The sequence below is a fragment of the Lynx canadensis genome, chromosome D1, assembly GCF_007474595.2.
Source record: "Lynx canadensis isolate LIC74 chromosome D1, mLynCan4.pri.v2, whole genome shotgun sequence".
Taxonomy (NCBI): Eukaryota; Metazoa; Chordata; class Mammalia; order Carnivora; family Felidae; genus Lynx; species Lynx canadensis.
Window position 1 is genome coordinate 73,187,666 of NC_044312.2, and position 25,413 is coordinate 73,213,078.

General features: G+C 44.6%; 1 protein-coding gene across 5 annotated transcripts in view; it reads right to left on the minus strand.

Annotated features, from left to right (window-relative positions):
- PLEKHA7 (pleckstrin homology domain containing A7) overlaps window positions 1-25,413 on the minus strand; it is a 221,421-nt gene that overhangs the window by 61,955 nt on the left and 134,053 nt on the right. For all 5 annotated transcript variants that reach the window (XM_030332040.1, XM_030332044.1, XM_030332041.1 and 2 more), the window contains 5 exons: window positions 15,931-16,042; window positions 15,090-15,194; window positions 12,402-12,474; window positions 10,890-10,990; window positions 3,501-3,676 (listed from right to left, as the gene is read on the minus strand). In XM_030332040.1, coding sequence (XP_030187900.1) covers window positions 3,501-3,676; window positions 10,890-10,990; window positions 12,402-12,474; window positions 15,090-15,194; window positions 15,931-16,042 — 567 coding nt within the window. The remainder of the gene's footprint in view (window positions 1-3,500; window positions 3,677-10,889; window positions 10,991-12,401; window positions 12,475-15,089; window positions 15,195-15,930; window positions 16,043-25,413) is intronic.

The window sequence follows — 25,413 nt, forward strand, 5'->3', positions numbered from 1 at the left end:
GAATGGATAAAGATGTGGTTTATATATGCAATGGAGTATTACTCGGCAATCAAAAAGAATGAAATCTTGCCATTTGCAACAACATGGATGGAACTAGAGTGTGTTATGCTAAGTGAAATTAGAGAAAGACAAATATATGACTTCACTCATATGTGGAATTTAAGATACAAAACAGATGAACATAAGGGAAGGGAAGCAAAAATAATATAAAAACAGGAAGGGGGACAAAACATAGGAGACTCTTAAATACAGAGAACAAACTGAGGGTTGCTGCAGGGATTGTGGGTGGGGGGATGGCTAAATGGGCAAGGGGCATTAAGCAAGACACTTGTTGGGATGAGCCCTGGGTGTTATATGTAGGGGATGAATCACTGGATTCTACTCCTGAAATCATTATTGCACTATATGCTAACTTGGATGTAAATTTTAAAAATAAATAAATAAATAAATAAATAAATAAATAAATAAGATCATACCAAAAAAAAAAAAAAAAAGAATTAAAATGAAGAAGGGGAGGGCTTTAAAAGAATATGATTAGATGTAAGTATCTCTGCCTGGGGTAGATGATGTAGTATAAATAAAGGCAAATTCTTTAACTTCTAGATTGAGTTCCATAACTTCATCAAGAAGAATGATCTTCTTCATGAAAAAGAAAACAACCTTAGTTAAAAGAGACTAAAAGTCCAAGATGGGGAAGAAGATGGGAAAGACCCAGCCATCAGGACCCCAGGGCCTCAGGGAACTCAGAAACAGGCTCAGGAAATCTCTCAGGTGATGTCTGAGAAATCAAAGAGAACAGGAAAAAGGCCAGAATATTAAAGACTGGCAAACAGCATCCCGTTCCGTTAACCACAAGAGTGGACAGCCTGCAAGCAACCTCTGCAAGGGACTAAGCCACATCCTAACCTGAGGAGATGTCACAGCACACAGGGAAGGAAGCACCGAGAGAAGGCAAACAACTCAGTAGAAAAATGGGCAGAGGAAAGGTAGAGGCAGTTCAGTGGAGGGGAAATACAAGTAGCCAAAAAACAGAAAAGATCCCCAGCATCGTGGAGACATACACTGAAATACTATTTAACTACACAGCAGCTCAGCAAAATATTTTAAATCTTGATAATATCAACTACTGGCAAAGATGTGGGTAGTGGACTATACAGCTTTCTTTAAACTGCATCTTGGTGTATCAATTAAAATTAAAAATACATTGTATTTTGACCCAGCAATTTGAAAGACTCACACATGCAGACGCTTGTAGAAGGTTTTTCATTGCAGGCCTATTTATAATAGTAAAAGATGAGAAAAAAATAAACCATTAAGGTTTGGAGCATTATGGTCTTATAAAACACCATATACAACAGTCCAAAGTAAAGCTGATCCACATACACTGATAAAGATTTCAAGATTTTATCATTCGTGCTTTAAAAAAACACAAAAGAAACACATATTTCTTTAAGTGCACATATGTATATAAATGAATTTAAGTGAAGTTAAAAAGGATGCCCATTAACTTAATAACAGAGATTACCCTAGGAAGGTGATTAAGGATATTTTGTCTTTACTCTTTGCATTTTTTTTTAATAAAAATGTCATTTATTGTATTTTATTTAAAATATGTGTATATACATACATATATGTATGTCCAGATATACATACATACATATATGGTTTTTTTAAGGATGAAAAACAAAAACTAAGAAACAGCATTAGGAACCAGCATGTGCACTAGGAATAAGACGTATCAAAGAAACACCAATGTTGGGGCACCTGGGTGGCTCAGTTGGTTAAACATCTGACTCCTGGTTTTGGCTAAGGCCATGATCTCACAGTTCTTGAGTTCAAGCCCTGCACTGGGCTTCATGCTGACAGTGCAGAGCCTACTTAGGATTCTGTGTCTCCCTCCCTCTCTGCCCCTCCCCTACTTGCTCTGTCTCTCTCAAAATAAATAAATAAAACTTAAGAAAAAAAAAAAACTGGAAAAAACTAAAAAGAAATACCGATGTCACTCTAAACAGAGTGCCCACAGGCTAATGGCAGATGCTTTCACATCATCATTATGGACACAATAGACAAATGCAGGCTGCATGACAATGCTAGGAGGTAGAGTCAGATTTGACTGAACACCTGCAGTTACTGATTCAGGGTCTATGTGGGAACTTCCAGCATAGTCATTCTTCCTGTCCTATCTAACACATTCATTCATTCTTTCACTCGCTTATTCACTCAACAGACATTTAACGGCTTACTCTGTGTCAAGTGTGCAGAAGATACAAAGACAATCCCTCCCTGAAGTCTAGGATACTGAGAAGTATACAGAAGGGGGAAAAAAAAAAAAAAAAAAAACAGCGTGGGAAATGCTTGACTGAGGTATTATGGAAGCTTCAAAAGTAGGGCCAGACCCCAGGCTGGCCCCTTGAAGGAGGTCACACTACACCCTCTGTTTGCTTCAAGAAAGACGGCATGAAGCTAGGAAGTACCACTAATACCAAAAGTCACATACACGTGACTTGGAAAAGGTTGACAAGCTATAATACACCATGTGAAATCCATTTACAGTCACTAAAAAAAATCCCACCTTTAGGTTTCTGGAGAATAACCTTTTGTTTTGAGGCCTCACTGAAAGACCATACTCAAAGAGGCCTCTGAACACAGCAACGTGTTCAGATAGAGGAAAATGGGGGGCACATGAGTGGCTCAGTCGGCTGAGGTCATGATCTTGCAGTTTGTGAGTTTGAGCCCCACATTGGGATCTGTGCTATCAGCATGGAGCCCATTTCAGACCCTTTCATTCCCTCTCTCTGCCCTTCCACCGCTCATATTCTTTCTCAAAAATAAACAAACATTAAAAAAGAAAAAAAGAAAAAAAATGGGCCCATGTCAGATGAGGACTCGCTAAAGGCACATCCTGACTTTTCTAGGGTTACCTTATTTCTCTGAGCTCCTGACTCCACTCATAGTCCTCCTGTGCTTTCTCTCAAGGAATCACCCACAGCCAAAAGACTCAGGAATTTCAAGATCCCTGATTGTACCCTTGGTTTGTCCACTTGAGGAAAGGGGTGACTGGACAATAGCTTCCCAGCTAGCCTCAGCAACATGGTGGTCACTCTTTGGCACATTTTCAGTTTGTAAGGTCTTTCTTGTCTGTCTCTCCCTTTCCCAATCTGGTGCCCCAAGGCTGTCCATCTCACCACACATCAGAGAAGGAAAAATGAGAAATACACACACACCAGGTTCCAAGGCTCCATATCCCAAGCAGTCACTTCCTGTCCCCAGGCCTTGGCATTTCTCTGCTCAACAAAGAGAGGTCCAGATAACTTCTGCGAGACCTTACCATGTATGCATTATCTTTCCAACAGAATTCATTGTTAAATAGGACTTCAAAGAAAGGGCAGGGCTTAATACAAGTGAATGAATGGTGGAATTTGGGGCACCTAAGAGTTCTTATCTGGATCCCCATCCTAGTGTGAGAAGTGCTCTGACAGGGACCCTCCATTGGGACTGACCTCTTTAGTGATGATCGAGACAGCACCTGTGCGGCCTGGTTCATGGCCCGGACCCAAGCGTTCATGTCCTCCTGGGTGTCGGCACTGAAGTAGTAGGTCCTCATGCCTGACTGCTCGGCCTGAGAACCCCCTGTGGAGCTATTATAGATGAGTGCTCGCATCCCCGTGTGCACAGCCTGTAAACATGAGGCAGAAACAAAGGTCAGAGAGGTCAGTGCACATTTCACTTCTGGGAGCAAAAACAAGAAGACACTCTGGCCATGTTCTTCCCTCTTCCATATTAAAAGCCCAAGTACCACCCAGCTTGTTCCCACACCTAGAAAACATCACAGCTGGATTCCCCTTTCCTGGTACAGTCAGACCCAGTGATAGCTGTGTCTAGTCCCCATGGTCAAAGCCAGGCAGCTGCACCTATTCCTACTTATCTTACTCCTGCTTAGGGAGGGCCACACAGTCAAGGCTTGCGTGAGAAAGAGTTTTTCAAAACCCTCATTCTGTAGAAGCAGACTCTCTGGAATCCTTGTCTTGGCTCTTCTGAAGCACGCAATTACTGGAATTGAGCCAAAAATTAGCAATTGGTGCAGATATTCACTGTGCCTCACCACTCGGGCATGACATGTGATGAGTGCCCATCAACGCTGCTGCTCTTCTGGCTCTCCAAAGAGGCACTACAAAGTTTGACAGAGCTAACATTTGACTGAAAATCCTTGCACACCTACTATGTGCTACGAAGCCTCAAAGTGCTTTCACATGTATCCTTGCAAAGAGTCCGTGAAGAGGTAATGGAAATGATCACTGAAAAGTAACCAGGATGGGTACAAACAAGAGGAAACACCAGTTTCTTCCCACTGTGTTCTGATAAGTAGGGGCCTGTCTTAAAGTTGTAATGAAAAACCTCATCAAATCTACATAGGAAGATGGTATAAAAAGGAAAACCAAAAAAAAAAAAAAAAAAAATAGAGGAAGATCGGCAAATCTGATCAGTGCCTGTTATGTGTCTCCTGGTTACTTCCAGGACTTTAATCTCATTTTAATTCCAATAGCTCTGAGAGGTAGTGACAGAATTTGTATTTTACAAATGTGGCAGATGAAGGTCTGAGATGTTAAGTAACTTTCCCAGATCTCCATGCCCAGTAATGGATTCCTCATAGTATTTAATATTACCTGGCATCATTTATTTTATACACTAGTTTGCTTATCATCTGTCTCTTCCCTCCAGAATATAAACTCCATTACAGCAAGGACTTTGTCTGTCACTACGGTATCCCCAGGAACAGTGCCTGGCACCTAGTAGGTACTTAATAATTGTTTGTGGAATAAATGAAGAGTTGGAACCAGGATTTGTACATAAGTCTATCTGACTCCAAGCCCAAGCTTCTCTATATAATGCTCCTAGGTCCTGCCCAGATATTAGCATGATTACACAGATCACTGGTCCAAAAATGTGGATCCAGAAAGAAAGGCAGACCCCATGAAAGGATAAGCCAGAGAAAACAAAATGAAAGAACCAATTAGAAGCTGAAAAATGACATGCTTCTAGAACCACTAATGGTCACAGATGAAAACTCTCTGATAAACTGTCGACATTTGCTTCTGTGACCCACCCTAACATCTAGGTCCAAAATGCATATTAATTATGGATCTGCTACTAATATTGACATACTTGAATCTATCCAGCTAATTCCAAGAGAGTACAGGCAAACTTAGCCTGCAGGTAAGGGTCCCTACAGTGACCAAAGCAAACCTGATTTCCTTCCTTGCATGTTTAAGGGATTATCCACTGTCCCAGATTCCTCCTGTTTTAGCAGGTGGACACGTGGCAGTGAGAACAGAATGAGAAGGAACTTGTTGTGTCTGTCAATCAGCAGAAATTCTTGGAAAAGCTCCCCCATGCAATGACCCCATAAGATCTCTGATACCTCCTCCCAGACTTTCTGTCCAGTCACAGGTGGGACAGGCACGCACCCCACCAGACACAAGGCCACTCACAAGCATAGCTAGCCCTCAAGGGTATGATAGATAGAGCATGTTCCTGCTATACTAGTGTTTGTGGAGCCAGCCTTGTCTAGGAAATCAACATGGGACACCCTTCAAACAGGGGGACTTGGCGTGTGTGTTCACAAATGGACCTTGGGAGTTAGATCCAGCATTACAGAGGAGCTAACATGATCACAAACAACCTCAGTCACTAATCAAACTGCCAATATGTGCTGTATCCAGCTGCCCTTGGTTCTAACCAACAGGTTCTTAGCCACATTCTGCCTGTGATTGGGCACAAACGATGTATTTACTGCAAAAGTGAGAAGTGCAGGGAGTTGGCCACGTGACCCAAGTCCAAAGTGCCCTGAGCCAGAGGAAGATGCCAAAACCAAGATGATGAGAAGCCTCCTCACCCCTTCCTAGTCTTATCTCAAAGATGTTCCCTTCCCCTCTGCTCTTCACTTTCCAAACAACAGTCCTATTAGGCAACTTTGCATGACCGAATGGAAAACTTTAGGCTATAGCTAAAGGAAATGGAGATGTATGCAAGGACGATTTTACCTCAAAAACTTAATCCCCCTGGGATAGGACTGTTCTCCTGGCCCTTAGGACCTTGGTCTTGATCCGGCACTAGAGATAAAAGCTAGAATGCTCACACTCCAAGCCCCCAGCATCAGCCTTTAGAACATAGAGGCCTAGGTGAGGAAATGTAGGAGCACTCTAAAGGCCAGGGCCCATCAACTGACTCATTCTCTAATTCATTCATTCAACAATAATTTATCATTGATTATTTATGTGAAAGGTACTGTACCAGAAATTGAAGCAACAGCCTTAATCAACGTCAAGATAGTTTACAATCACGTAAGAAGAGAAAGACTACGGACAAATAACTACAATTGTTATAAGCATCGTCAAGAAGTTCAGGATGCTATGAGAGAGGACATCAGGGGAACCTGGCCTGACCTGGAGAAGGAATTACCTATGGAAGTGACATTTAATCTTCCTTCTACATAGTAAGCAGATATGTTAGTAAAAGTAGCACAGTGGGATGTGTGGGACCCCAAGACAGACAAGAGTATGATATATTCAAGGATGAGGCCGGCATGCCTGGCACAGAGAAAAGGAGAGAGCAGGATGAAATGAGGCCACTGGAGCTGGCAGGGCCAGGTGACCAGGGCCACGTGGTCATGTTAGGGTTTTGTCTCATTTTCAAGAACAAGGAGAAGCAATTAAAGAGTTCGAGCTGGGGAGTGGCAAGATCAGATTTTTGTCTCGAAAAACCACTCTGGCCTGCAGTCTGAAGAGGTCAGAGTTGAGCTGGGGCAGATGAGGGGATAGGGGGCAGGACACCACTACAGAAGTATAGGTGAGAGATGGTGGTGGGGGCTGAGAAGGAGAGGAGCACCCAGTGTCTGGACAAAACTAGCAGGTAATATCGGCAGGACCTGGTGATGAACTGGACAGGAGAGCTGAGAACCGCAACTGTCAAGGATAAGACTGTCAGGTTTCCAACTTACGCAGACTGTGGTGCACATTTATTGACATTAAGAAGGAACTCCTGGTGCCCAACCTTTGGGCTATGAGCAGCACAGTGAACTGGGTAAGAGCTCAGGCCCTGGAGTTAGCCTGACTTGCATGGTGGGCCTGGCTTCTTACCTCAGAGCAACCTTGGGCAAGCTGCTCAATCTCTCCAGGCCTCCATTTCCTCATCTTTAAAATGGGTGGGTGATGATGGTACTTACCTTTTAAGGCTGTGTGAGCACTAAATGAGATAATGCACATATGGAACTTACAGCACAGCCTACCATTTTTAGGGCTCAAAAGATGTTAATTGATGTTATTATAGGACTAGTCACTTGAGTAATCTAAGGTGACTGACTGAATGAATTTTCTAGAAACTTTGAAAGACCCTTTTCTGCCCTCTCTAACTCTGCCCTCAGGTCAAGATCTCACAGTTTACCAGTTGGAGCCCGTGTCAGGTTCTGGGCTAACAGCTCAGACAAAGCCTGGAGCCTGCTTCGGATTCTGTGTCTCCCTCCCTCTCTGCCCCTCCCCTGATCATTCATATATTCTTTCTCTCTCTCTCTCTCTCTCTCTCTCTCTCAGAAATAAACATTAAAAAAAATTAGAATATAAGCTCCACGAAGGCAAGGACTTTGTCCTTCTCATTGTTCTATCCCTAGCATCTATATCCTACCAGGTAGAACAGTGGAGTTCAGTGAAAGTTGGGTGAATATAAATAAGTGAAAAACCACATCTTGGCTGGCCTTTAGCCAGAATCTAAAGCAGGGGTCTTAATCTTTTGGGGGGCATGAACCCTTTGGACAGTTTCATAAATCCTAAGAACCCTTCTCAGAATGTTTCTAAGTATTCATATAAAATAAATATGCTATACTGAAATACAGTTACCAAAATTTTCTTAAATGTGGTATAGTGATATAGGTGCTTCTTTAATAATTCATTATATAAGAAATGTAGTAATAATTATTGTCATTTCAAAGTGGCAATGAGCATAATGCCATTTCAAGATATTTACAACAGTCGTAATGTGATATGAAGATCTCTCTGGTTACTAGGGTGACCAAGGCACAGATGCTATGGATACCTGTTGTTGCCTGCTTTCTTAATCAAAGAAAACATTGTAGGTTAAAAAAAAAGATGTGATTTATCCATTGACCCTTGGGGGTCTGTAGAGCTCAAGTCAGGAAACCTTGGTCTTGAGGGAGGAAGAATGGCTCAAAGGGAGTAATAAAGGCTTTTCTCCCCATTGAAAATCCTTGGACCCTTGGCTGCACAGGGATGTTTTTTGCTCCAGATCCTGATCCGAGGGGCAAGCCTGCTCAGAGGTGACCAGGAGGTGAAGGGTGGCTGTACATCCAATAGGAGCTGTTTGGGGAGGAGCCCCAGGTGAGCTAACAGAGCATAAAAGGCCTGTGTCCATCTAGCACCAGCCTTCCTGGTAATGCACAGGGGCTGCCAGGCTGCAGGCACAGTCGAAAAAGAAAGACAAGGAAAGGTCCATATAACCTTTCTGGCGGTGCCTATCTACCATTACAGATACTCTCAACAATCTCAAGCAAGGTGCCCTAGCAACAGTCAGAGAATTTCAGATCTGGAAAGAACTCACATCAGAGACAGGTGTAAGGCCCAGAGCACAAAACACTATGCATTCTTCAGTATGCCCAGTAACATGGATGCTGTACTGCCCAAGGGGTCCACTTTCTGGCCCCTAAAAGAACAATGCTTCAACCCAAAGGAAAGGGAACTCTTTCGCACGAAGGAAACCACAACCCTCTGTGAAGAACCAGCTGAAAACCACTAGACCTGTCTGCAGTAGCTTTTCTCTGCTCTCAGACCCCGAGGATCCCCACAACAGGGAAATCCCACCCCACCCCCGACCAAACACACGCATGCCTTCTATCTCTGAGACAAAAGATTTAGGGAACACTCTTGGTGAAGTCTTTCTAAGAAAAATTTTTTTTCAAAAAGAGAAGAATCTATGACACATTAAGGATGTTTTTCTAAATCTGTTTTCACACCTCCCAGTGAAGTGTTAAGATGAAATATATATAGTTACAATCAGTTACTTTGACCATATTTCAAAAGCTGTCCTAAAAAATTACATACATTACCCTTACTGTTGGCCTAGTAGCAAAAACACTGAACCCCAGAAAGGAAGGCTTTCTGAGGAAGGCTTTTAGGCTGCAAAGGACCAGTCTGAAACCCACCGAACACAATGTTTTCAAAGCCAGTCATCAGCAGGAGAGGCTTCTGAACTATTAAAGAGAAGAGTATTCCTAAAATGACAACAATGAACATTAGTTCAAATCACCTTCCACCTCCTGCAATGTGTGTGCAGGAGGTGACCAAAATCAGACGTGGAAGAAAAGCAGAGAGAAAGAAAAAGAAATTGTCCTCCCTCCCTTTACAATGCAATTGAAAGAGAATAGAGTTCATGTTCAAGTTCTGTCACCATCATCTCCCAGCTTTGTGACTTTGAGCAAGTTTCTTAAGCACTCTAATTCTCATGTTCCTAAGCTATAAAATGAAGCTAATAATACTGGCCTCACCCATTGGCTCTCCACAACATTAAATGAGCTTCAACCCACAGCAACTCTGGAGTCATCAGGGATAGTGACAGTCAAGGGAAAGAGAGGGACAGCTCAAACCTGGCAATGGACAAAGCTGAAGCATCAGCCCGGAAAAGACAGGTAAAAGATGAGACTGATTTTCCAACCACCACCCCCACAATGGACTCCCAGTCAAGACACTGATGCAGATTATCACCTTCCAGTGATACCATAGACACCATATACCAACGCTTTCTTTAACCCTTACAGAGAACAGTGGCTGTGTTATCATGTGCTTTTCCATGATCCTTCAACTATCTCTGGCTGGCAAACTTGACCTCTGTTCAACCTCTGCTTTAGTACCCACCATCTAGTACTCATCTTATACCTTCAACATGGGAATAGCTAAGCTACATAAGTAGTGGGGGCAGGAGCCGCTACCCCACTTGAAAGGCTCATCATTGCCCTGCATCCTGAGCAGTGTGAGAGGGCGTTCCCCGTGGCTACTAGCACCAAAGGCTGCTGCTTCAGTGCTGAGACTTCCACTCAGCTGTCAGTAAAGTATAACTTCAACACTCCCCCATCCTCACCATCCCTGGAGGACCCAAGAAACAGCATCAGTGAAGGAATGTGTGGAGGTCGCTAAAGGAGATGGCCTCAGGATTCCCCAAATTTGGGCCTGACCACCACCTTCCTGGAGCCTCCACACCTGGCTCTGAAGATGCTAGAGGGTGTAAAGGACTGCCATCAATTATCATGGCCGCACTCACTCCACATGGCATGGTGACAAAGTAGAAAGGGGGTTCTATTGTTGAAGGGATTTCCCTTGGGATCCAGAGGGATTTTTCCGGGATCCAGAAAATAAACCAAATTTGACTCTACTTGCTTTTCAACAAGATAAAGTGGACAAACTCAAAAACCCTTCAACATGAGCCACTGACCCTGAATATAGGTCTTCATAATATAATTGACGTAAGTCCATTATGAGGGACCATCACTTGCACTAAGTGGCTGGATACTAGTTAGACTGGCTAATTACAGTGATAAGAACACATGAGGAGGAACCCACATGCAATCACAGGACTAGTAGTGAGAGGAAAAGAGGGGTCTGAACACTTGAGCAAGGGTGGGGGACTCAGAAGCTCAGATACAAATGAAAGCACTTGTGATGCTATTCTTGTTTAAAGAATTTATAACTTTGTTAACATGCACCTGAAGTGCTCTAGCTTCTTAACTTCTCCTTTCTCCCCACAGAAAACAACTGCTTTTATGAAGCCATTTTTGGGAACACAAAGTTTCTTAGGGTGGAATTGCTGCACTAGATGGGAAGGGGCAGTACCTTAAAGGAATACTTGCGACTTATACGGTCCTCAGGGGCCACAGGCGAGATCACATAGCTGGGCAGAGGGATGCTCCCAAGGACAGCTTCTTCTCGGCTGTCTTTGAATGGAAAAAAACACATCAGAATAGCCTGCTGTGGCACCTTCCTTGGGTTGGTCCATCCCACTGCCCCAGTTCAGGACTCCAAATGTCTTCCCAGGACTACTGCAATTACTGACTGTCCACTCAGGTGCCCCCTGGAGACCTTTGTGCTAATGCTGGAACGACACAGGTGAAACAGACAGAGGCAGAGGCAGGCATGTAAACGTGCTCAGCACCACCTGCTAACTCCTGAAATACAACAGTTTACAAAATGCTGTGGGAACACAGAGGCAGAAGTGGCACACAGTCTGGGGAAGTGGAGAAGTCTTCAGAAGGCAACATTTAAAGTGTTTTAAAGGACGGGGAAGGGCCTTCTGTGAGGAGCAAACCTCACAGGCAAAGTTAGAGCACGTGCAAAACATCCTACCTTCTACATCTATTTTCTTCCTCTTCTAAACCATCTTCATTATAGAGGTAACTTCCTAATGATAGAGTTGGTCCTGTCACTCTCCTACTCAAAAGCACTTGCTGCCTGCTCACTGGATGCAAAATGAAACCCAACTTCCTCTGCCTGGTGTCACAGCCCTCTTGCATTTTGGTCCTTACTCACATCCTGAGCCTTCTTTCCTAGTATGTCCTGCATGCAAAATTCACTCGGGCCTCACAGGTCTGTCATTCCACCTTCTTCTGCTTCTAGAACTTTATTCAACTTGTCTCCTCTCCTTGAAATGTCCATCTCCCCCATATGCAAAAGCAAAGCTCTACCCATCTTTACAAGCCCAACTCAAATCCCATCTGTTCTAAAAACGCTCCTTAAATTCTCCAATATGGAATTTCTTGCTCCTCCTGAATTGCTTAAGCACACTGAATGCCTTCTAAAGCACCTAACACAGACTAGTCTGTCTTAAAAGTAAACTCTCTCTTCCTCCATGTTTCGAGCCTTACTTCTTTCTCACTATTGCACAGCCCCTAACTCTATGTGCTGGGGCTCCATAAATGTTCATGTGGTCAACTCAACTCACCAGCTGTCCATCCAACATAAATATAGTAGGGGATAGATCCAGACAGCAGGTTACAGAATACAATGATTTATCTGTACTTCCCACCTCTCCAGATTGTGTCAAAGGTATACCTATGTCCTCAAAAGGGTAGAAGCTAAGACAACTCCAGACTTGGAGACCCTAAGTAGCAGACAAACTGGATCCTACTTATTTTAACTCAACAAATGGCACTACCAGTGCAGGGACTGGTATAAAATGAAGTGACCAACCACCCACATATGTAAAAGTGAACACTTGGGCAAGTAAATAGGTTCTAAATTAGCTCAGGCCACTGGTCCACTCACTGGATTTGAGAACATAACCACCTGTTATCACCTCACCACCCCCTCCAGCACAAAGAGCCCTTGGTGGCCTGAGCTGCAGCTCACCTTTATAGTAAAACAAGCAATAATCGGCAAGCACAAACCACCTCCTTTTCCACAGCCTCATCCCAGAACTGTCCTGCAAAGCAAAGAAAACTACTCAGACAATATGTGAGCACACTATTCCCCCTTCCCAATCATGCACGACATGATGCTGCAACCAAGACTTACCCATATCCACTCTTTCATCCAATAAATTAATGAATTAATGAATTTTTATTGCATGGCCATTTTTTTATAGGACATGAAAATTTAGATTCAATGATGGTTTATCCCAAGGAAGTTTTATGTATGTCCTGGAAACAGATTAATGTAAGTATCCTTCTTTTAGAAAGGAAGATATGGATTCAAAAATACAGTTCTTCCATGAAAGAAATAAGCTTTTGGAGAGCCTGGGTGGCTCAGTCCATTAAGCGTCTGACTTCAGCTCAGGTCACGATCTCAAGGTTCGTGGGTTCGAGTCCCCGTGCCAGGCTTTGTGCTGACAGCTCAGAGCCTAGAGCTGCTTCGGATTCTCTGTCTCCACTCTCTGCCCCTCTCCCACTCGCACTTTGTCTCTCTCTCTCTCTCTCTCAAAAGCAAATAAACATTAAAAATAATAATAATTAGGGGTGCCTGGGTGGCTCAGTCGGTTAAGCGTCCGACTTCGACTCAGGTCATGATCTCGCGGTCCGTGGGTTCGGGCCCCGCGTCGGGCTCTGTGCTGACAGCTCAGAGCCCGGAGCCTGTTTCAGATTCTGTGTCTCCCTCTCTCTCTGACCCTCCCCCGTTCATGCTCTGTCTCTCTCTGTCTCAAAAATAAATAAACGTTAAAAAAAATTTTTTTTTAAATAATAATAATTAAAAAACAAAAGAAATCAGCTTTTAACAAAAAGGAAGCTATTTATTTACTTGGGTGCTATTCTGTAAAAATATTTATGCTGATGAGAAAATTTATTTACATAGTATGGAACAAAGGAATTTAAGTTAGCTAATTAATCATTGAGGTAAAGTTCTCATTTGATGGGAGTTCAATTCTCGATCATAAGGGACTGATTTTGTCATGGATTTGCCTTCCACTCAGTGTAAAAAGACTTGGATTATCTTGCTATCTAATTGTCTCATACTGTGAATCTATTTTTACTCATCTAAAATCTAAATCAAGGGGCGCCTGGGTGGCTCAGTTGGTTAAGCATCTGACTCTTGGTTTCGGCTCAGGTCATGATCTCACAGTTCATGGGTTTGAGCCCTGTATCAGGATCTGCACTGATAGCACAGAGATTCTCTTGGGATTTTGTCTCCCTCTCTGCCCCGCCCCTACTCATACACATTCTCATGCCCTCTCTCTCTCTCAAAATAAACTTTAAAATAAAATAAAAATACATTTATTAAAAATATTTTAGGTGATTGTGAAAATTCTAAGAAAACTAGGCCAGAGCAGGAAAACAGTAGTGTTGCAAGGTCCGTTTTCTTCCAAATCTAGGAAAATTCCAGAACTTGCTTTTAGCTGTTAAAACTGTTTTCCTTCTGCAAAAGTTTTCAACAAGTTTAAATTTAAAAAAAATAACAAAGTTATTACAGTTTCTAAACCTAAGCACAAGATGAAGTTTGTTCATTCTCTACTTACTAAAGTGCTAAAAACAAATTTAACTTGCTGAATTCATACATTTCTTGGTTATATCTTCTGCACTAACCACATTATCTCTAAGATCTTGCTTTATTTGGAAAACTCCTCTCCATCCTTCCACACCTAGTGCAAATGTCACCTCCTCTGGGAAGCCTTTCAGGACTCCCCCCAAAGAGAGCTACATTCTCTGTGCTGTGTGTCCATAGTACTCCACACAGGTCGCTGTTAGAGTTCCAGCACAGCCACAGTGGGGGCTGGGGAGAAGAATTACTTATAGCCCTTTCCCTCTCCCTCCACATTTCAAAGGAGCATGCTTTTGTTTAATGGGGATGAGGATGCAGATGGGAAAGCCAGGTTACTCAGGTAAAAGAGACGGGCAGAGAGGCAAGGAAAGAGACACAGCCATGAGGGAAAAGGGTACCATTGAGAGAGGTGTCAGCACAGTGTCTGACAGAGGAGGCTGGAGAGCTATGGGAGTTACCAAGGGGAGACTGAGAGAGATAGATTTCAAGGGGACTTCTAGGGATTTCTTCTGTGACGTGCAACATAATGCCCTCCTCTGTCTTCTTGTAGAGCCTTTAGTAAAAATCCACATCATTGCCCTTGGTGTTTGATGTGTGTTTTTCGGATGGTATGATACGTGAGAGACTGAGGGCAATAATAGGACAGGTGAGAGATGTGTCTGTTTTGGGGTGAGGAGGCAATGAGCTGGATTTGGCTGATTTGGAATCTGAGGGGCTAGGGGAGCTAGATATGTGTGCTAGACTAGGGGAGAGGAAAAGATGGGGTTTTTCGGCCAAATGATAACAAAGGCAAGTGCCGGCAGGGGATTGGCAGGAAGGCTAGATTTGTGTGACCCACCCACACTAGTGCTTGGGTCCCAGGGCAGCCAGTAGCACTGGGGGCCCACGTGGTCAAGTGGGTTTGGGGAGGCAAGGTGTAACCACTGAGCAGACAAACCTGCCTCAGATGAACTCAGGAAGAGAGAGCTTATTAGGAGTCTATTTGCAGCTCCCAGGGGCCAGAATAAGGAAGACAATCAGCAAGAGTCATTCCCCTCCCTCACTCTCCCTTCCCAGTCTCCTCACCTGCTTGTGCAGCCACCCCCTCACCACCACCGGAACATTGGGGTTCCTCCGGATGGCCTGGTCCCTCTTCCCAAAGCTGTGGACTTTATTGCTGGACTTCATAATCTAGGAAAAAGCAGACTTGAATTCTAGCAGCAGGGGAAATTATGGAGTCACAAAAAGCACCTGCATGTTAAGAGAGCTGCGGGCTCCTCTGCCTTACTCCAAGCAGCAGCACCTTGATCGAAAGAGACTGGAATAGGTGGGCACATGGCCACAGCATTTCAATTAAAAGGCAAATCCAAGACCTAGCAAGCTTCCCATCCGGCTCACAGAGAAAAAAACATTTAAAGGGATTTTTCAATCAGCTTTCACCAGCAGCTATTGGTCCTAATATGTCCTAGTCTTTCTGGAGCAAAGCTACTTTTCAGTCACAAATTTTGCCAATTTCCAGACATCTACCCCTTCCTATCTGGGTTCAGTCCTTAGCACTCACCCCTTCTCTGCAATGCCGGTTCTCTTCCCTGTTCCTCAATGCTCCCACATCTCACCTTTCCTCAGGACCACCTGTCACAAATCTCACCAGGCAGTCTCTAACACACCTGTGAACAGAGGCACGGCCCTCCCAAGACAAGCCAGAAAAATGAAGAATGCACACGGGGACCTAGGTGTCAATCCTGGTTCTGCCAGCAATCACCTGTTTTCTTGGACAAGTGACATAACCCCAACTGGTTTCCATTTCCTGATCTGTCATTTGGGGAGGATACTGCTTACAAGCCTCCCTCAAAATAATAGTGACAGTCAGTGGGCATCTGCAAAATAGTAAAGGGTGGAAGGAAGGAATGAGTGGCCAGGAGCTCACCTTGGGGCCAGGTTTGGCCTCCACGGTCGACGTGGTTCCAGCTGTGGATGTTTCACTGACCATGCTGGACGGTCTTTGGTTTCTCTCTTGCTTCGACATATGTGGATGTGGCCTGTGGGAAAACACAGGAAAGTCCAGTAAGTACCAGGCTGCACTGAAAGTGGAATCTGAGATTTATCACAGACAAGAACCGGTTGGTATGCCTCAGACAACCCACGACTGATCTTTTGGAGACCACCTGAGTCTAGACTGCATCCAGAAGACCACAATGTCCATGTGCTTCAGGGAGTCTAGAGGATAACAGATGGTCCACCTCCATGGCCTGACAACCCACCAAGGGGCCAAGGCCATCATTCCTGCCTGCTGTCCTAAGGTCCCCACATTTACGCTCTTACTCAGGTTATCTGTGGCAACTGCCCCATCACATGGGCACCAACAGTTGTACCACTTTTTACACAAACAACCCATACTCCTTACATACATGCGCACACACACCCCTCCATTTCCCTGGCTCCCAAAAGAAGCTGTTTATAATTAGTAACAAGAAATCACTTGCGCACACATCCACACCCCTAGATACATACAGAAAATCACTTACATAAACGCCAGTGGGGCTTGCCTCCCAAAATAGATCACTCAACAAAGAGTCCTATTCTAGGAACACTCTTTTACCCCAAAATAGAACCATCAGAGATATTAACCCCTTGTGCCATGCCTGGAAACAGGAAGCAATGAGACATGCCTGGGTCCCCAATGAAGATCCCCCTCAGTGCATCCCCAACAGCACCGAGTGACACCATGCTTCCCATCGAGAAGCTCCACCTGCCCTGGGAGAGCCAGATCTCTGGGAACATCTCCATATGACATTCAAGAGACACTACAGAGAACCCTTCTCACCTGCCTCCACAGATCCCCAGCATTTGCCAGAGTCTTTCAAAGCCCGGGTAGCAGCAAATGCCTGCAACAAATTCAATGCCTATCCTCAAACACCTTGATGCCTGCTTCCCAAACTCTAACTCCAGGATCAGCAAGCCGTCCTCAAAGCGTACGTCTCATTGTTCTGTGGCTGGGTTCTCTACAGGCAACAGGACCCAGGCAGCTGCAGTAAACTGAGGCTCTCTTCCCTGAGGAGCGGAGACAATCTGACTTGAAGGCCGGGGCTAGGAGCCTGAGAGGAAGGAGGATCCAGACAGGACGCAGTGAGGAAGCAGCCCTCTGGGTGTCCGTTCACCAGGCTCACTTTTACACGGGTGCCACCAGGGAAAGTCCTAGTTTCCACCTTGGAGATGTGCTGCCTCCTTCAAAACCATTACTGCTCTAAGGATAAGTGATCCTTCCCGTGCCCCAAGACAGAGCCCCGAAACCCTGCACCTCTACTTCTTCACAGAAGTAGCCGTAACCACCGTGCTCTCCACACTGTGCCAGCGGCAGGACCACTGCAGTGGGACTGGCTTTCCAAAGGGCTGAGCTCTGCCGGATGCTTGGCAGCTCGGGGTGCAAGTCCCACCAGGCAGAAAGATCACTGGCTCCTTATCCGCTCAGGCACTCACCCCAGATTCCCCGCCCCCGGCTTCCATCTCAGCCAGACTTTTGTTACTGCTCCCCACTCAGAGAATGTCACCGCACTCAGCTCACTGCTGGCAGAGGCTGCATGCAGCAAAAAGATAATCGCCAACCGGGGGTGAGAAGGGCCCTGAGAGGCTGCCTTGTCCAGTCCCTGCCTCCAGGCAGAACTATGCCCAAAACGTCGGCCTGGAACCTAGTCTTGCCTGACTTTCAGATGTCCAGAGGTTGAGACAAAGATGACTTCTCAGGTTGCATCAGTTATGGCAGTTGTATCTTGGAGCCAGAATTCAGGACACAAAGTCCGACAATATTTGTTTGAGATTTTATCAAGTTTAATTTGCTCCCACTTAAAATACTGATAGAGGATTATTATAGAATATTTGGGAAATATAAGAAAAAAGCTAAACAAAAAGAAAAAAAAATTACCATAGTCTAGCTACCCAAAGGAAAACCATTTTTAACACTTGGTATATATACTTCCATTCTTTTTTATACGTCTGGGTTTTGGGGGGTAGGGGAGAGAAGAGTGTTTTTTTCTTTTTATATAACTGTGATCACACTGTGTTTATGATTTCGCATTTTGATTTTTAAAACATAATGTAAACATTTTCTCCATTATTTTAAAAACATCCACATCATTTTATTTTTTCTTTATTTTTATTTCTTTTTAAATAAACTCTATGCCCAACATAAGGCTTGAACTCACAACCCCGAGATCAAGAGTCATATGCTCCTCCTCTGTGAGACAAAGGAAAGACTATCTGGATGTGTGACTGGTCCAGAAAATCCAGGATGGACAGCCATTTGCACAACTTCTGTACAATCTTGAGCTCTGACTCTAATCACCTCCTGCTTTCTAGTCTCATGTCCCCAATCCCATTCGGGGATGCTGGCTGGCCAGGAAGCTCCTCCAGACAACAGTGCTGTCCTACAGACTTGGGTGGATGAGGAAAGGGTTACAATCACCACCTAGGAAGCCAATTATGAACAGATTTCAGCTGGAGAAGGACTGGCTGTGGTCCCAACACTGAACATTAGTGAGGGACAGTGGACCACAGTGGGGGGGGGGCGGGGGGGGGCAGAGTACAAGAGGAGGAGGAGGAAAACCATGAAGACAATTCCATTCCTCATTCTATAGAGACCTCTACTCAGCCACACTCAGAGAAAGCTGGCTTATTAGGAGAAATAGCCCAAACTAAATCTGCCCCAGAGAGGGAACCATGTTGTCTCTATAAACAGTGTCTTCATCAGGGCTCTCCATGGGCAGGGACAGCTCCCAGCTGGAGCAACAGTCTCCATCTCTAGCTGGCAGTCCCTGACCTTGCTCTCTGAAAGAACAAGGTGCCCACAGCTACTCACTCAGTCAAGTGGCAAGATCTGCCTTTAGAGGATGTTCCTCTGAATCTCCTCAGTGTCGGTAATGATCTCCCAGGTCTCCTCCAAGGGTGAATATGACTTTTGGAAATAATTAGATGTTATCTGGAATTACAACTAGTTAAAAAGAAAAAAAAGAAAACAAAAACAGGTGGTGGTCATGCTTGGGACACCATTTGGTACCCAAAAACAAGGATATAAAAAACTCTTGGGGTGCCTGGGTGGCTTAGTCTGACACTTGGTTTCAGCTTAGGTAATGACCTCACAGTTCATGAGTTTGAGCCCTGCATCAGGCTCTGCACTGGCAGCACAGAGCCTGTTTGGGATTCTCTCTCTCCTTCTCTCTCTGCCCCTGCTCCCCACCCCCTCTAAAAATAAATAGACTTTTTAAAAAAGTCTCAAAAACAATTTTCTGACTTGGCTGAAAAGCTGGCTCTGATGGAAAGTTCTGGAGGTTGTTTACCACACTGTTTTGAGAAGTGGGAATATAAATAGTGTTATGTGTATAGCCTCCTGAAGAGAGATACTAAAAGAATCACCTTATAGGTGTGTTCCCCACTTAAAAGCCTGGTGGGGCAGACACTGACTTGTCCTCAGTTCCTCAGACTGAGGTATCTCCTGACAGGTTTCACTCAAGAACCGTCCCCTCCCCCAGAGAAGTGCCTGTGCCCCTGAGCTGAGCCGCTGTGAAAGGTGGTTCAGTTAACAGCATGCCCTCGGGCACATGAGTCACACAGATCCCAAGAGAGGAGACCAAAAAACCTGCACACGCTATGGGAAGACAGACTCTTGGTGTCATTAAATAAAATCTATTAACTTAAAAGCCTGTTTGCCAGGTTTCTGTACTATCTGGATTCCCAAAGTACAGTGGAACGATCTGAACAAAGGCATCTCTTTCCTTGGCTTGGGCTACATGAATGCTGATTATTTTGCTGGAGGGGTGTGGGCTGAAGTTCAAAACAGTGAGCTAGAGTCTTAACTGCCTCTCAGCTGAAATGAACAAAAAAAGAAGTTAGGACTAGACAAAAATCAGTCTGGAGAAAGCCAGTAGGAAAGTGACTTCATTCTACTCCAAACTTCCTCAAGGATGTGTCAAGTGAGCCTGGACAGGAAATCACTTTCTATGTCCCTCAATTTCCCCCTTTATAAAAGGAACTGCTTCTGCTACCTGCACATCCAGGAGTAAATGCATAGAACACTGACAGATGTAGTAAGAGGGAGGTTATGAATTCAGAATTTGTTTTTCTGTTGGGTCTGAATTTAGGTGAGTTTGGTTAGTGGGATCCTTGGCTGCCTCTTGGTTAACATTACGAATAGGAGCAAGCTGAAGTGGGATCACAGCAAGACCCTTTTCTACCCTATTGCTGTCATAATAAGTATGTCACCAAGCCAAGAATCACCAACCCTTAATGTGAGTACACAAAGTCAAGCAAGCAGAGGGACGGAGCTGTACTTGCCCACCACCTACTGTGTGCCAGGCAGTTAGACTACATTATTGCACTTAACCCTGAAAAGCCAGTTTTACCATCTCCATTTTGCAGGTGAGGTAAACTGAGGCTAAGACAGATTAATAACTTGCCCAAGACAGAAGCTGGACTCCAAAACCTGGTCTTCACAAGAGACACCATCCCATGGCAAGTCCCAGGGTCTGACAGAAGCAGGCTTTTGCTCTTCTCAGCCCCAAGGACCAATCCCCAAACTAAGAGGATCCTGGAGTGGTGGAAAGCCCAGGAGCCCGGAATAATTGGGTCTCAACAAAGCTCCGCAGCTTAGTCACTCCTCCACAAGTCACATCATTTCTCTGGGCCTCAGTTTCCATTTTTACAAAATAGGGTGAAAACTACTCTCATCTCACAAGGTGGTTGTGTGGAGTGAAAGAACATCTTAAAAATTATGAACGCAGCACTAAATGAAAAGCACCGTCATGGCTTTACCAGTGGACACGCCAGAATTTAAATCTCAGGTACATTCTATTTTTATTTCCAAGGCACTTCTCTCCAGAAAATTCAAAGTGCCAAACAATTAACTTCTAAACAATCATTTCCTATAAACACCTCTATGAGCACCTTATCCACGTGGGGCTCCTTTAAAGTACAATAAACCTGTAGGGAACTGGGCTCCTATTCTTTCCCCAGGAGGTTAGAAAGCTATTGGGAATTGGGAATCCTTTATTGAGAAGATGTTATTAGATGTCACTTGTATCCCATCAATTCTTTGGGGGGAAAATAGGTCCCCAAATTCATGTTCTGTCCTCAAGTATTCCACACAGAGAGCTCAGCTAAAATTAATGCTATGACAGCAGGGTGTATGAGAAGAGGCATACTCACTAACAACCAGCAAATTTTTTAAAGTGCTCACACCCACCACCTAAGGGGTTTGGGGAAAGCAATGCACAATGAAAAGCAGTAATAAAAGAAAGTTCTTGTCCCAAGCAGGCAGACACCTCCACACCCCCTCTTCTCAGAGAAAGAGACACACACAGACCGCCAACGCTCACTGTATACTCCCAACACCCTGGGGGAGGCTGTCTGACACGGGTTTTCATTCAGCAACTGTGGCCTTGTTACTCAACTATGGCTTTCTGTGTTCTTTCCCCTCCCCGCAACTCCCCTCTGGAACACACCCTCATCCCACCCCACCTCAGGAGCTGGAAACCAGCCCAAAGAGCACCCCTCACCTGGCATGAAAATAACCTAGTGAGCCTCATGGGCTCCCCTCCCCATCCCCAAACCCAAACACTGTTCTGAACTCAGCCTGAGTCCTGCTCAGCCGTGTGACCTTGGACCAGTTTCTTGGGCTGTCTACTGTCCAGGCTCCATGCTTCTATCTGTGCTGGGAAAGAATCAGACCTTGACCTCTACTGTTCCCTTCACTTTTGCTTTGCTATTTCAGAGATACTAAAATTCTAACCCAAGACACTTATAAGCCCTCCTCTAGCCTATATCAGCTTCTCTTGGTTTACCAGGCAGCCACGACCCTCACTAGAAAACAGCCCTTTCTAATGGAGATCTGGGCATTTTCCAGACTCGGGAAATAGAAGAGGAGGACAAGAAGGGTACTCGCGGGAAGAAACAAAATGACTGTTTGCAAGCAGCAGCTTACCCTCCACACACAGCCAAGCCACCACTGCAGCATTTTCATCCCGCACAGACAGAGCCTGAGATGTGATTGCTGCCTGGTAATGACTGCATCCCCGGTGCTAATGCCCTTGGGAACATCGACACCAAAAGCCAAGTCAAAAACCAGGTGTCTGAATGAACTAAGAACACCATCACCACCTCTTCCCCTACCTGTGACTGTCACAAATGCCGACTCCTAGACCAGGAAGGAAAACTGAACAGTCAAGTTTCTGCATCTGCTTGCCAGGTGTTTCCATTTTTCATCATTTTTTTCTGCTGCCATGGCAACCAAATGCAACAGGCAAAGCTAGCCCAAGACTGCCACTCTGGAGAGACAAGGTGCTGGTTATATCAGCCACACAGTCCGGGGCTCAGCAGATGAACAACAGGACAGACTCCTCCAAGCTCAGAGTTGTAGTGTGCCCCCACCCTTATCCTGTGCTCTTTATCTCTCACTGCAAATTCTTACCAACTTGAAACCGCAGGAGGAACAGGAGTCAGCCTCTCGTCTCCTAGCAGCAGGAGATAGCCCACCCCCAGTCCCACAGTCTGCACATGCCTTGAAGAGTCTTGCCCTGCAACTGCAAAATGAACCGCTGAAGGTAATTCTTACCTTCAGCAAGATATCTTTTGGAGTGGTATCCTCCAAACACCACTCATGACATTCCAGGCAATTCCAACTTACGGTTTCTTTTCCAAACAATCCAATGAGAAAACGGGGGCTGCTCAGACTCCAATGGAAGGAACAAGCTAACCTCACTAGGATGTCAGGAGAAGCAGGCCAGGCACGGGTCCCCTTGGGGTTAAGGAATCTGGGAGATTTTGGGTGCCTTACAGCTGGCTTCTGAGCGTGGCAGCAGGCTTCTGAACTTCCAGAGCACATACTCTCTCTCAACTAGGCCCCACCTCAACATCAAACGCTTGACAGAGCCTGGGGATCAGTGTACACAGCCTGCTGTCAGTCAGCTGCCAGCGTCACGGCTCCGGAATGCTTCTCTCCTCTTCCCCAAGAGCTGCGGAGGCGGCTGTCAGCGGCTTCCTGGACAGCCCGGCTCTGAGGAGAAAACGCTCCTGTGCATAGCGCCAACCACCAGAACCGCAGCCTAGAAGTTCCTTGTGCCAAGGCTATCTCTTTAGGAGGGCTCCCGCCTGTGTCCCGTGAAGCCACAAAGGCCAACCACAAGCTCCAATTCAAGAAAACCACAGAGAATCAGGAAAAGAGACTGAAGAGGAGGAGCTCAAATGCTCCAATCACTGGAAATGAGGCCCTGTAGGAAGGCTTGAGAACATTTTCTGGAGAAAAGACTACTAAGGAGACCTGGTGTCTTTCAAGCAAGCATGAAGTTATAAGATCAAATGTCATTACTGCAGATACAATTAAAATCTCTAGCCTATTTGGCACACCAACACTTAAGTACAGCCAAGGAAGAGGACTATCTCTTGAAAACCACTCAAATGAGAGGCAGTATTGGAGTGGTTGGAGGCACAGCATCTGGGGCCAAACCATTTGGATTCAAACCCTAACTGCCACTTACTAGCTGTGTGACTTTTGGCAAGACTCTTAACCTCTCTGTGCCTCAGTATCCATGACTATAATGGTATCTTCCTCATAAGACTGTTGTGGAAATGTACTTAGAAATGTACCTGGCAATGCAGCTGCTCTGGAAAAGTGTGGAGGTTCCTCAAAAAATTAAAAATAGACCTACCCTATGACCCAGCAGTAGCACTGCTAGGAATTTACCCACGGGATACAGGAGTACTGATGCATAGGGGCACCTGTACCCCAATGTTTATAGCAGCCCTCTCAACAATAGCCAAATTATTAAAAGAGCCTAAATGTCCATCAACTGATGAATGGATAAAGAAATTGTGGTTTATATACACAATGGAGTGCTATGTGGCAATGAGAAAGAATGAAATATGGCCCTTTGTAGCAACGTGGGTGGAAATGGAGAGTATTATGTTAAGTGAAATAAGCCATACAGAGAAAGACAGATACCATATGGTTTCACTCTTATGTGGATCCTGAGAAACTTAACAGAAACCCATGGGGGAGGGGTAGGAAAAAAAAAAAAAGAGGTTAGAGTGGGAGAGAGCCAAAGCATAAGAGACTCTTAAAAACTGAAGCATAAGAGACTCTTAGAAACAGAACAAACTGAGAGTTGATGGAGGGGGGGGTGGAGGGAGGGAAGGGTAGGTGACGGGCATTGAAGAGGGCATCTTTTGGGATGAGCACTGGGTGTTGTATGGAAAACAATTTGACAATAAATTTCATATATTAACAAAATAAATAAATAAATTAAACTCATGAACAAAGAAAAAAATAATAAAAAAAATATATATAGGTCAATACCCCCCAAAAAAAACAAACTGAGAACAAACTGAGAGTTGATGGGGGGTGAGAGGGAGGGGAGGGTGGGTGATGGGTATTGAAGAGGGCATCTTTTGGGATGAGCACTAGGTGTTGTATGGAAACCAATTTGACAATAAATTTCATATATTAAAAAAAAAAAAAGAAATGTACCTAGCAATAAATAATAAGGGCTGTTGGGGAAATGTACTTAGAAATGTACCTGGCAGTAAATAATAAGGGCTCGAAGTGTTCGTTGTAAAAATAATAACAATATTATTATTAATGGAAAAAGTCAAGTCTTATTCTAGGAGGTAGCTTATCTCATTTAAAGTTAAAGATGAAACTCTAGATACTGAAACAAGGGCTGTTGAAAAATCTCTTTCTTAGAAAATTATGAACTGAGCTAAAATTTGCCCGCCTATAATTCTTCTCATTGACCTGATGCCTGCCTCGGCAGCCGTGCAACAAATGGACCTCACTTCTGCGTGCCAGCCCTTCTTGAAGACTTATAGTACATCCTCCTTCATCTTCTCTCATGCAGACTAAATATGAGAGGTCACAGGACAGGGTTTCCAGACCCCTCACCATAATGGTCCCCTTCCCCAGGGCAATCTCAATTGTTCAACATCCCTCTTAAAATTTAGTACCCAGATCAAAATGTTTGGGGCTTGGCATGTCTTTGATGCTCCATAAACTTGGAATGAATGAGTGAAGTAGTCCACAATCACCATAGTATACCAGAAGTATTGTCTTCCTTCCTCTGCATCTTGTACTTTTATTAATGCAGCCTGAGCTCATATTAGCTCTTCCAAGTGAGATTTCCATGTGCCTGGTGGCTTTGGTGTATAGAAGTGTCCCCTGGGGAACAAGCCTGTAGGACCTGTTGGCTGATACCCACCTGCCTTGGGGGTTCTGACAAAGAACAGAAAAGGTGAAATGAGAAATCAAACCCTCTAATCATGCAGCAAAATAAGCTTGTCAGTGACAGACTCAAAAGGTCCTGATTCCCTTAATAAATCTGAACTGTGGATCATTAAGTGTAGTCATTAGTGATGGCCAAGAAATATTTCT